At 43.1% G+C, this 13,707-nt stretch overlaps 1 protein-coding gene across 1 annotated transcript in view; it reads left to right on the forward strand.

Annotated features, from left to right (window-relative positions):
* The window catches only part of RARB (retinoic acid receptor beta), a 162,751-nt gene that overhangs the window by 21,995 nt on the left and 127,049 nt on the right, over window positions 1-13,707 (forward strand). The window contains exon 2 of the mRNA XM_026496896.4: window positions 6,375-6,523. Coding sequence (XP_026352681.1) covers window positions 6,375-6,523 — 149 coding nt within the window. The remainder of the gene's footprint in view (window positions 1-6,374; window positions 6,524-13,707) is intronic.

Consider the following 13,707-nt stretch of genomic DNA (forward strand, 5'->3'; position numbering starts at 1 on the left):
AGCCCCACTGAATGTTTTGACCAAATGCAACACTTTGCTATTCTCCCTTAATTAGCTGAAATTATTCCCTCCCACCGGGTCCCGGAGCTTTGGGCTCAAAATTCCCCTGGGGCCATGCAGGAAATGCCTTTTGCTTTACAACTCCTTTTTCTTTTAAGGCTCAGCTGCCCAGAGAGTGCATTAAAATACTGTCTTAATCATCGAAGGTTCTAGTAAAAAGGCAGGGCTTTCATAACGTTTGATGCCTGCCTGCCACTAATCAGGCCCAACATAAAATCCCGAAATCTGTCAACATGGTTTAGGCAGCACTAAATTAGTTCTCACAAAGAAAAAAAAATAGTATACTGTGCTCTCTTAAAAATGTTATCTGCTACTTAATCTAACCTTTAGAAAAATGCCAAGCATGTTAGGAATCGTGAAGGGAGCTATTGTTGGAGACTTTCCGTGTGTTTAAATGACACTCAGGTGTGTTGTAACAACAAGGACATTTATACTGTGTTTTCTCAGGTGAGTTAAGTTGGAGAGTGCCAAGTCCTCTTAAACAGGCAAGAGCGTTAATTCTTTTTTTTTTTTTTTTCTTTTATTTGGGGGATGAATTAACCCCCCGGGGTTGTGGCAGCGTTCAAGAAAGCTGTGTCAGTTGGGAGCGCTGGTATTCTGCTCTCACACCAGCTCGGTCGGTGGAGATTCCCTTTAGTTTGTTTTTGTTTTGTCTGCAGACCTCTGAATCTGCACCCTTCAGAGTAGGGCTTCTCAAAGTGCCACCTGCAGACGGCTGCCAGTTCCTCAACTGCCTGTTTCCAGTGCGGGATGAGAGCAGACACTGACAGCGAGGGTTTAGAAACTTCTACAGCAATTGGACAGAGTCATTTTATGTCGAATACAGCTTTCTTTTTCCTTTCAGTTGTCGCTTGCGTTTTAGACGTCTTGTTCTTCATTCCTGTTTTACTAAAAATTAATTTTGTGTGTATTTTTCCCCCCCTAGGGATTTGTTTTTACTGAATTTTATCACCCCATGAAGGACCGGGGCAGGGGAGTTAAAATCTGTCCTTTACCATAGAAAGTCTGAAAATCGCTAATTTAAAGCAAACGCCAACCCCCCCGGCCCCCCCACCAGGAATTCTGTTGCTGGTGGCTGATCTGGACCACACTTTGAGGAACTTTAATTGAAAGGCACACAAGACCTGTAAGGAATTTTTCTAGAAGGAAGGTGATTCTAGCTTTGTTTCCCTGGTGACAGCCACCTCCATGCTACGGGGATGGAAAGGTTTCACATACGGGCTAGAAGCTTCTGTCAGCACAGGTTTGGTTCGGCTCACTTTCTCCTTTCGCCTGTGTGCAGCCCAGAGAAGCCCCCTCAGCACCCCTGATGCTGCCTCTGCCCTGGGCAGGGACCACGGAGCCAAGCATCCATCTCACCCCGAGTAGCAGAAGTTCCTCTGTCTTGGCCATTCCCTGACAAAGCAAGACAGCCCATCTGGTTAGCAGTTTGGATGCCACATCGGAGGCTGCTTCTTACTGGGGATGCAGTCACCAGACAGAACTGAATAAGTCAATAAGTAAGCAAGGAAATAAATAAAAGCAGGAGGCAAAAAGCAGATCCAAATTATTCCTCAAAGACTGCTTCCCCAAACTGAAATCACATCAGGATGGCTGGAGTACAGTTGTTTTATTGAATGACACAAGCCTCTTTTCCCCCTGGGAAGTCTAAAAACTGCTTTTTTGGCCTGCCTGAGATCGCTGAATGAGCTAATACAGGACACATTGTCTGCTGAGCCTGCAGAGTTTTCGAGCAAAAATTTTATCATTCCATAGACTGATTGTGCTTGCCTGGAATAAGGAACAAAATGTTTGAGACCTCTCAAGGGCATTTGATGAATCTAACTCTAATTTAAAGGGACTAATAGATTATTGATTTAAGCAGGATGACAGTGAACAGATCAATGGCCAAGCACTGTGTAGCTCTCTTAAATACCAACAATGGCTAGTGGGAGGGGAGCCATAGCCTGCCCTTCCCCCTTGCTTCCCACTGTCTTTACTGGTGTTGGTGGTAGGGGGAGGACAGAAGGGGAAGAGGAGTACTAATAAACTTTTCCAAAGTATATTTTTACTGAAAAGTCCAGAGGTTGCGTTAAAGTACAAATCTGCTTTTATATTGATGCCATATCCTGGTTGTAATTCTAGAACCTGCCTTGACGTGTTTGCTTAAGGCTAGCTTTGGCATTCAACCATACCACGGAGATTTGCTTTTCTGTTTTGCTTCGCATTGTTCTCTGTGGTGTAGACCACACAAAGGAAATACAGGACCATACATTATCAGTTTGGAAGGGATATTTGAGTATATATTAGCACCAATATTGAATTCTTCACCACCAGTGGGACAGTTTTTCTGAAGGTTATTATTTCTTGTCATATGTAAGTCTCTATTTATGTTTGTATGGGATTCATTTATGGCATTTATAGGATTCATATTACAAACCTCAATAGAAAGAATTCATTCATCCTCAAAACACAGCCTGATCACCTCCTCTGGGAAGTCTCCTTTGATTTCTCTGGGCTCAAAAAGGCTTTTAGCTCTGTCTGTCATTGTAGTATATCAGTGGTCCCCAAACTGCTACAATCTGGACTCACCTGGGATTTTTTTTTCTTTTCTTTCTTTCTTTTTTTTTTTTTTTTTAACACCCATGGCTCCCACTCCCAGACATTCTGGCGTAATAGTTTTGGAATACAACCTGGGCATTAGAATGTTTAAAAGCTCCCTACGTAGGTCTAATGTACAAGCAGGTTAGAGAACCACTGCATTCTGTCCTCATTGTTGGTTTGCTTTCCATCAGGCAAAGCCATCAAAGCTGAGGCATTATACCGCACACCATCTAAGGCGTATAACATAATGCCTGGCATGCTGTAGTCTCCGCTGCACAAACACGGGAAGGTTCATAGCCTTACTGGGGAAATCACCACAGCTTTAATAAAAGTCTAGAGCCATTCCTATTGATTGCTTGCAACAGAACACTTCCATTCATGGCAACTGTTCAGGGAAAGCGTTCTGGGTTCATCCATTTGTTATAAATGACTCTTACCCATAGGAAAAGGCTTTTACCAAACTTTGTAAAATGTTTTGGGGTTTGTGAGGGCTCCCACACTTTTCAAAAGTGTGCTTTGCCCTGAATTTCTTGGGTATTAAATCGCCCAAGTTACGTTTCCTCTCTTTGGGAGGGTGAAATGCTGGATTCCCTTTAGGACATGTATTTGAAGTGACATATTTATGGAAATTACCACCCACTTTTGAAATTCAGGGCATAACTCTGACAGCTGAATCCAGCCCTAACAGAATTCTATTTACAACTTTCCTAGACAAGCCAGATTAGCTGTTCTACACGAGTGAGTAGAACATGAAAACACACACACCCCACATTGCTTCTGTGGAGAACACAATGCAGGATTGATCGTGGTGGTGACGACACAACTCTGTCAGAACACTTGGGTGGAAGTAGAGCCATACAAATAAAACCAATCCAGGAGTTTGGAGAGGCATTTAGGGGAGGACTCCCTTATGTTGATGTATCGGGAGTGACCTAGCCTTTCTAGAAGTCAGTTTATCAACCCGAATTAGAAACTAACAAAAGATTTTTAAATAACCATACCTTTTGAGCTAGTAATTCCGCTTCTGAGAATTTATCTTAAATAGGCCTGTGTTGAGATTAGCGACAAAGAGATTCATCATAACGGAATGTTTTGCAAGAAAAATATTTATGGACAAGGAAATAAACTCATGACATAGTAAGTTAAACAGAGTCCCAAACAAAATCTAGAGTATAAGTCCATTTTACTAAACAAACCAAAAATCATTTATGTGCATAGAAAAGTGGTCTGGAAGGATGTATGCTAAGGTGATAACCTTGCATTTTCTCTAAGTAGAAGGGTTGGGGGTGATTCTCTGCATGTTTGTTTTTCTTAGATTTTAACAAAGAACTATCGATTATTCTGTACTTTTAACAAGTACTGTTTTCTTGTTGATGTCATTATTACTCATCTGCTTTCAGTGAAGCTGATTAGCTTAGTGTGGGGACTGCTTTTGCATTTACAGTTTGCTAGCTGATCTGATGAGTTTTAGTGACATCTCCGATGCCAGCCTTTATGTAGAATACTTATCACAGTGGTGCCAAGCTGCCCAGAGTAAGGGCGGTCTTCATCCCAGACGTCTTGCTTTTAACCAGTAAAGACCGTAATAGATTTATCTACTAGACCTGCGTTACTCTAATGAATTCATTCCAAGATACTTCTGAATTATGAAAATACTATAATTATAGTTGATTCTACTCCAAAAGGATAATTAATTTTTTAAGGAAGCAAATGAGTATATGAAAGCTATTTGATTTATAATTGTGTTACCTTAACACCTTAGGGGGCACTTAGTACTTGGAATGAAGAAGCAAATGGAACAGGGAAAAGTTCGTGTGTTAATTCACAAATATTTATTGATAACCTACCTACTATGTGCCAGGACCTCTTCTTGGCCTGGAACATGGTTGTAAATGATGCAGATAATTTTCTTGGCCTCATGAAACTCATAGTAAGAAAGGTAACAGAGAGAGAAGATAAAATTGTACATAAACAAAGTTTCTAAACTTTGATGCTAGTTAAGCTTTTACAGAAAATAAAATAATGGGGTATAGTGATCAGGAGAGGGAAGGCGCATTTTACTTAGAAAAGCCATCTCTGAGGAGGTGACATTTACCTTAAGATCTAAGAGATGAAAAGGAACCAGACACGTGAAGGTCTGAGAATTTCCAGGTAGGGGAAATGGTTAGTTAGTATAGTAGCCTTACGTTGGTACGAGAGCTTGGCCTATTCAGGAGATGGAGTAGAAGCCTAGTGTTTAGAAGTCGATAAATGAGAATGATGAACTTGGTGTTGCTGGTGTTCCTCAGGGGCCATATCATAAAGAGCCTTGTTGAACGCAGTAATGAGATTGACTTTGCTCTGATTGGCGGCTGTTGGCGGGCCCTAGACAAGTAAGGGAGAGGGATCGCTTTTACCTTTTGAACGTTATCGGACTATGTATTTGAAGAAGGGACCCTAGGTAGGAGCAGAGGCACAGGGAGACCATTGAAGAGGCTATGGCAGTAGGTCAGGTGAGAGATGATAGTGGCCTGCTGGCCTGGCATCGTAGCAGGATTACGAGATGAGGATGGATTCACGGTGTGTGTAAGGAGTAGCATTGCCTTGGCTTTCTGAAGGTTTGGCTATAGGACAATAAAGTCAGTAGAATATCTAGTCTGGAAGACAGTAGTGGGACAACTGGAAATCCTATACTCTGGAGAACATACCGTATATTGTAAAGAACTTTGGAGGTTGGAAGATTCTGGAACATTATTTGACAACTTTGGGTCACCCACTCCCTTCCCCATTTCCATCATACTTTATGTGCATTTTTGCCTGGGATAGGAAAAGGGCCAGGTCTTGCTTTGACTTGGAACATAAATCTGGAGAGAAGGGATGGGAGAAGAAATTCTGTGAATTCCTATGTCCCATGGAATTTGGATGGTTAAAAAGTGAAATGGGGAATCCTGTATTTTTAAATCTAGGACAAAGAGCAGCGTGACTCTGCTGTCATCAGCATAACCCATTGCTTCTCAAACATTAATTGTATATTTGGCAATCCGAGGGTTTTGTGAAAACTCAGATTCTGATTCCCTAGGCTTGAGCTGGGGCCTGATGCTCTGTCTTCTGATAAGCTCTGAGGTGATGCTGAGGCTGCTGGTCCAAGGAACGGTCTTGGAGCAGCTGAGGTCTTACTGATGCTGTTGCTAGTGAAGATCCGTCATGGCTGCGTGGCCCTCCCCCGATGCTTGCCCAGTGGCTGCTGTGGGCATTTTCTCCATTTGTCTTGGGAAATTTACTTTTGGTTAAGTGAGCAACAGGGTCAGGCAAGTCATTTCAGAGACGCTATACGAATCAGAAGCTAAGGGAAACAAGAGCAGAAAGAGCTTGGGGGTTGCAATGTGAAGATCTGACTTTGTGTCTTGGCTCTACCACTGGCCTGTTGATCTTGGACAAGTCACGGCACTCCCCCGAGTTTCTGTCTCTGGAGGGTAGCATGGTGAGGAAGTCACGTCCCTCACAGTGCTGTGGTGCACCACGAGGGAGAGTGGCGAATGTGCTTGCTCTGTGAATTGTAGAACACCACGTCCCTGTCCGTGTCCCGGCTGCTGGGCCGACAACAACAAGTGTTTTTGTGGGTCTGTCCTTGCTGGTGTTCTTGCTAAACTTGGGGCAGACGCCTATGATTTTGCTGGTGAAAAACAAATGAAATGACCCATTTTCTCTTTTTTTTCTCCCCCCCTTCACCCTCCACTCCATCTCCCCCACAGCGATTGAAACACAGAGTACCAGCTCTGAGGAACTGGTTCCAAGCCCTCCGTCTCCACTTCCTCCCCCTCGTGTGTACAAACCCTGCTTCGTCTGCCAGGACAAATCATCGGGGTACCACTATGGGGTCAGCGCCTGTGAGGGCTGCAAGGTGAGTACTCATGCCTCTGCACCCCGTGTGCGCTCCTTCTCCACGTGCTCCGTTGGGGGGAGGGCCTGGCCAGCTCTAGAAGCAGGCAGCTTTGGCGTCTGTAATGCCACCTCCAATGTGGTGGGCTCGGTGGTATCTGATGGTTTCATTTCTTCCTTCTAGCTCATTAGTTAAAAATTCAGAAACTTCTGCAAATGACTGATGGGGGCCAAATGTTTCTAGGGCCCTTAAAATAACAGAACAGTTCTTTTCAGGTAAAAAGAGCTTTTTGAAGGAGTCCTGAAAAGCATCATCCTGTTTCTCTTTAGAACATGCCGTCTGCTGTCTTTGTAGTTTTATTTTATTTTTAAATATGACTGACAAGCCACTAAATCAACTTGCTGAGAATCCAAGGTTGAAATTGGGATTTATCTTCTGGCTGTTTCCTCAGCCCTGTGGCCTTTGAATTACAGTTTGATTTTCAGCCTGTAGGGACTTGCTACTGTGTGCGTGTGTCATAAATTCAGGAGAGCCGGATTTAAAATTCCAGCCTACAGAGTAGTGGAGGCTGAACCTGTGTCAGAGAGGATAGGGCTGCTTTGAATCAAGCTAGACAATTGCTATCGAGTCCAACAGTCTTAATTGAATGAAAGAGCTGCTTTTTTTTTTTTTTTTTGAGAGAGAGAAAAGAAACAAAGAATGACTTCATAGACAATTCCAACTCATCCACAGACAGTTTTTCAAAGGAACTATGGCTGTCTTGAGCTAGCCCTTCCCCAGATAGAAGCCTCCTTAGGGTCTTTCCTACACTCGGTCAGATCTGTTCTGTACATGGCTCCTTTGGGCGATTCATTGTAATTATAAGCATGGTGGAATATTACAGGTGCTCCCAACAGGTGCTCCATGGCATTTGGTATTTGGCTTGTCAGAGTTAGCATTTATTTATTTATTATTCTTTTTAAAGCTTTTATTTATTTATCAGAGGGAGAGAGAGAGCACAGAAGGAGAGGGAGAGGGAGTAGCAGACGCGGGGCTCTATCCCAGGACCCCAGGATCATGACCTGAGCCAAAGGCAGACGCTTAACCGACTGAGCCACCCAGGCGCCCCCAGAGTTAGCATTTATTTCCAGCATACGGATTGGTTAGGCACTGTGGTGTAACACACCATCCTAAAGCTGGAAGGCCCCAAACAGCCACCTTGCATTTAGCTTACGGTTCTTTGGGGCAGCACTTCAGGCCAGGTTCCTCTGGGTGGTTCACCTGCTCTCAGCTGTGCTCCACTGTGTATCTCTGATCGGCTGCAGGTTCCCTAGGGGGTTCGGAGGGTTACCGGAGGCTCCTGTTGGCTGGGGACTCTCGGCTCTCCCCCATGTGGTCTCTCATGCCTCTTGGGCTGGTACTGGCTTATTTGCACAGGCAGGGTTCCAGAAGAAAGAAAGAGGCCCATGAGGTCCCCTGAGGCCTAGGCTCACACGTGGCACAGTGTCGCTGCTGAAGCATTCTGTTGGCCAAAGTAAGTCATAAGGCCAGTGATATTCAGGAGATGGGAACAGAAACTCAACTTTCTAATGCAAGGAGCTGCAAAGTCACATTTATAAGAGGCAGGAATACAGGGTAAGGAAAAGATGGGGTCATTTTTGCCTGGAGTCCACCACACTGAATGCCTTATGGTCCATGACCCAGAGCAGTAGGGTCCTAGCTGGAGTGCGCGGCGCGTCCCTCAAGTCTGGAGTGTCGTGGGCACTTAGAGGCTGAACAAACACAGAAATGTCACTCTGCCCCTGAAAGAAATTATGTGAATTTTCTCCTCTTTTCAAGCCACTTGAATAAACATGGGTTATTTTACTGAACAAGGCTAGTTCAGGGAACATCTCTCTGCCTCTGGGATTGTGTTGGTTGTTTTAAAGGAGTGTCCTTTCCTCCAGTCGCTTCAGATAAGGTGGTCAGGAAAGTTCACACAGCTGCCAGTTGGCAGCTGGATGAAAAGCGAAACATTTGTGTGTCTAATTATTACTTTTATTATTGATTGCTAGCTGAACCTATTTAACTTTATCCTGAAATTTGGGAAAACCGCAGCCAAACCCCAGTTGACTTTGTCCACCTGTTGTGCAATATATAAATAAACCCTTTCCTAATGATCGTTTGAAAGTGCAATGAAAAGACACTCCTTTATTTCAAAAAATGTTAAGTCATGTCCTGTCTAGAAATCGGAATGTGGTTATGTTCTAACTCCGCTTACCTGCTCCCATTCTGTCCTGGGAAAAGAAATTACCCAGCATCTCTCTTCCCCGCCAGATTCCAGGCCCTACAATATTCAGCTGTTTCACAATCTGTACAGTACAAACTGTTTTAATCAGCTCTTAGTCAGCTAATTCCCTTGACCTCTTGCTTTAATTTTGGACTCTGACTCTTTTTAGGAAAAACCCCAACAACAACAAAACCCATACCAGCACAGGCAACTTTGATAAACTTGATCAAGCCATTCAGAGTCCATCTTATGGTGTAGCTTTTTAAGAGAGTAAAAGCCCAGTAAGGCTGGCCAGCCAATTGTCAGAATTGAGGGGTTTTGTATTGTGGGTGGATCTCTGGAAACGTGGACTGCTTGTTGTTGAGAAAGACTGGTCTGCATTTTGGCTTACTGGGAAAACGTAGTGGTAGAATTCACAGAACTGAAGGCCGAAGTATAATGTAACAGCCGAAGGGGAGGAATACAATTAAAAAAAATATATATATATAACTGTTACCATATTTAAAAGTTACAAAACAGTGCAAAATTTCTTGTATAAAAAATGGAAAATTAAAACCACCATAGTTCTACCTGGGGAGAAAACCTCTGCTAAATCTATTTTTCTATGAGTACATATATATGTGCTGTTATTTTGGGTTTTTATAAAAATAGAATTTTACGGTAGATGCTGGTTTTAATCTACTTTTTAAATGTAATAGTTTTTCATGACCACAATTTAAACAACTGAATAGTCTTTGTGGCTATAACATTAATGTAGTAACTTATGGTTATATCATAATTTATTTAACGAATTCCCAGTTGTTCATTTAAGGTGTTTGCAGTTTTTCTCTATTACAAATAACGCTTTAATGGATAGCCTTGAGGTATAGCCGTGATAAGTTTTTTTAGGATAAATTCGTAGAATTGGACTTTCTAAGTCATTGGCTTTGAACATTTTTAAGGCTTTTGATACACATTGCCAAAATGCCCTCTAAAAGAGATGTATCAATTTAAGTTCTGTTAGTCTGTTAAAATTTAATCGTATTAGAGACTCTCTGTTATGAATCTCTCCCATGTGATAGTAAGGTAATGAATCAAGAAACAACTTCTCTTCTGGAATTCTGCCTGTATTTACTTTGGTTGTTTATAATGGGCCCGATGCATTTTGAGCTCCCAGGAGATACACCATGGGTCCCTGATTGACCTATAAGGGCTGGCCCATTTTTTGGCTAGAGATCAAAGATCACTGTTCTGGGTTTGGGGCCTCTGCTTTAAAATAGGACTGCCGAACAGAACCCAGTTTATATCTATGAAGTAATTTGCAAGGTGGCTTCAGCCTGTCTTCACTTATTGACTATTGTTTGGGAAAGAGAACCTCTGTTTTCTTAGGGAACAGGTGGCAGTCTCAGGCTCAGAATTTAATGAACGGGTTATGGTCCACCTCTTGGAATGGCCCAGTGGCTACTGTGTTGACACAGCATTACCATGGCAACATAACCGCTAGATGCTCCATTGGGATGTCCCGTTGAGGGGATTTCCAGCTGAGCCATGGCAGTTTTTGCGGGGGACAAAGAGTACATAAAATGAACATGCGTTGTGGTTAGCCAAGAAGGTTTAACAATATAAAGTTGATTTTCACGTGTCCTTCAGAAACCGTGTTATTGCTCATAGGTAGAATTTATGCGCAGTTTTGGCCTTCATCATATTTTATATTGATTATGGAGTTTAGAGTAAGGATACCAGGATTCGAATTCTAGTTAGGCTACTTGATAGCTTTGTGACCTTGGGCTGACATCTTTAATTCTCTGTGTCTCTCTGTTCTCATCTGGAAGAATGGAGATAATTATACCGTCTATTTCATAATTTTGCTGTGAGTATAAAATGAGTTACTGTGAAACATATAGACAGTACCTGGCACATAGTGAGTGGTATATACATTCAGTTATGTTTTGTGTTATCATTAACTTAATGACTTTTGCACAGTGTTGTAACATCAGTTATACTCTTAGTATTCTTTCTTGTAATGTTCTTTGAGCAATTCTCCATTTCTTTATACCAAAAATAAACACCGCCTCTTTCCTTCAAGACTCAGTTTAAGACCCAACCACTCCATTGAACCTACTCTGATTACTCCAGTACAGGGGTTGGCAAATGGTTTCTGTAAAGAGCCAGGTAGTAAATATTTTAGGCTTTGAAGGCCATCTGGTCTCTGTCACAACTACTCAACTCTGTTACTGTAGTATGAAAGGAGCCACAGAAAATATGTCAAACAATGGCCATGGGCATGTTTCAATAAAGCTTTATTTTTTAAAAAGATTTTATTTATTTATTAGAGAAAGAGAGAACAAGTGGGTATAGAGGGGCAAAGGGAGAGAGAGAGAGAGAAGCAGACTCCCTGCTGAGCAGGGAGCCTGACATGGGACTTGATCCCAGGACCTGGAGATCATAACCTGGGCTGAAGGCAGGTGCTTGACTGACTGAGCCACCCAGATGCCCCAATAAAACTTTATTTATCAAAATAAGCAGTGGACCATACTTGGCCCCTGGGCCTCGTTTCCTGTGCTCTGCTAAAGTACACGGTGATATGTTCTTTCTTATAGTTTCTAAAACTCAGAATTTGATGGTCCAAAGCACTCATGCCAAAGGTGCCAGGCCAGTTGTTTCTGGTGGACCGTAAGCCAGGGAATGCAGGACGTCTTCCCCACTTGCTTCAGAAATGGTGTTTGGGGCGCCTGGGTGGCACAGCGGTTAAGCGTCTGCCTTCGGCTCAGGGCGTGATCCCGGCGTTATGGGATCGAGCCCCCACATCAGGCTCCTCCACTATGAGCCTGCTTCTTCCTCTCCCACTCCCCCTGCTTGTGTTCCCTCTCTCGCTGGCTCTATCTGTGTTAAATAAATAAACAAAATCTTTAAAAAAAAAAAAAAAGAAAGAAAGAAAGAAATGGTGTTTAACAAAAGTTGATGTCCACTTGCCCAGAGCTCCAAGGTGGGAGGTTCGAGACTACTCTCTCTCTCTCTGTTTTTACTCCATCCCCTCATTCCCACTCAGCTCCAACTTCTTTATCATCCAAAGTCATAGAAATTAGCAGCTTCCTTATAAGTGAACTGCTTCCAGAAACACCTAGCATCTTACTTCGGAGAGGTTTGTGGGATGTTTTATGAGCTGCTACCTTAGTAAGCTTTTCTTGCTTAAAAGATAACCCAAATGCTTGTTGTCTTAAAACAGTAGACATGTATTGTCACAATTCTGTACAGGTTTTCTTGTCTTGGCTGGCTTGTCTTGGGTCAGGTGGGTTAGGTGGCCTCATATGACTGGGTCCTTGGCAGGATGCCTGGATCCTCTTCCCATGTTGTCATTCCTCATCCATTAGCCTAGCCTGGACTTGTTCACAGGGTGCTGGATGCGTTCCCATCAGTAAGAGCGGACAAGCACCAATGTGCAAACCTTTGGTTGCATCACATTTGCTCACGCCCCGTTGGTCAGACAAGTTACATGGTCAAGCCTCAGTCTGATGGGTGGAGGAATAGACTCCACCTTTGAAAGGGAAAAGTGGCAAAGTCACCTTGCAAAAGGGTGAGTATATTAGAGCGGCCATTTCATGATATACCGTCTTCTGTTAACTCCTGATTTCATGTGTCCGTCTCTTCTGATAGCTATATTCACCATCCCATCATCTTCTAGCAAGTAATTATTGAACACCTACTAAATTCCAGGGCCTACGTGAGACACTGGAGTTACAAGAGTGAACACAAAGGAGATGCTCCTCCTGGAACTGTCTCATATAAATAATGTACAGATGATAAACAATTCAGAGTTGGACGAAAAGGAACAGAATGGTCTGTAAACAATAGTGGAGGGGTACCTGATTTATTTGGGAGTCCAGGGGAGATCTTATGCCTGGAAGAAACCAGCTGTGTGATTAACAGGGGAAAGCATTTCAGGACAGAAATTGAATACTTAGAATCTAAGGCTATTTCTTCCTTTCTTTGCTGTATCTGTTAGCTTCTCCAGGCCTCCACAGATTTGTAAAACTCAAATTCACAAGTCTGAACCTAGTCCTACATCAAATACAGTGGTAAAACAGTATACCCAGTATTGTACTCATTTCTTGTTAGGGATGGCTGATGTGGTGTGGCTGTATGTACGTTGAGAAGTGGGTAGGGGGAAGGAGAAAACTGCCCTTGTTGGATACCTTCTCTATACATTGGGCATTTTATTCTCTTATTTCATTTTATTCTCACAAGAGCACTGGGGGGGAGGGTAGGCTTGATGATACCCATTTTACAGATGAGGAAACTGAGTTTCAGAGAGGTAAAGGAACATGGCTAAGGTCACACAGCTAGTCTTTTGAGGGCTAGGATTGAAGTCTTAGGCCTGTTGGAAAACATTCCACTGCTTTAGCTGCACTGAAACAGAAGGTAGGAAGCAGTGGTGTGTTCTAGAGCGGGGGGTTTCAAGGGGCAACAAATTAAAAACAGGTGGGAGCATATTTAAAAAGAAAATCCTATTGTCTTGATCATTTCATAAAAGAAATGGCATTTTTATAACAAAAAGTAAAAGAAAGAAGAGCTTTCAAGGCAGTCTTTCCCAAGAAGGGATGGTTACAGGACCCGCCCACGGGCACGCTCCCAAATGGCACTTCGTCCTTGTTCTCCCTGCTTTGCCACTGACTAGTGGAAACTTCCCATCCATAAGCTAGCATTTGGGAACCACTGTTCAGCCCCCGTGGAGAGCCCCCGGGTGCGGCCATGATGGTGCGCCTTCCCCAGAAGGGCACAGAGGAAATGCTTGCTCAAGGTCACGTTGGTAGCCTTCTATTTAAAGCAGCCTTTAAGAGTTTAAACTCCACTAGCCCCCTCAGTCCCTCAGGGCTAATTTTGTCCATTTTCTCATCTGCCTTTGTTTTCCTTGCCTCTGAAGAAGGGAGGCCCTCATCTCCATGACAGTGTTCGGCTGCTGGGCTGTTTTTTTTTTTTT

This window comes from Ursus arctos, unplaced genomic scaffold, assembly GCF_023065955.2.
Source record: "Ursus arctos isolate Adak ecotype North America unplaced genomic scaffold, UrsArc2.0 scaffold_20, whole genome shotgun sequence".
NCBI classification, from domain to species: domain Eukaryota; kingdom Metazoa; phylum Chordata; class Mammalia; order Carnivora; family Ursidae; genus Ursus; species Ursus arctos.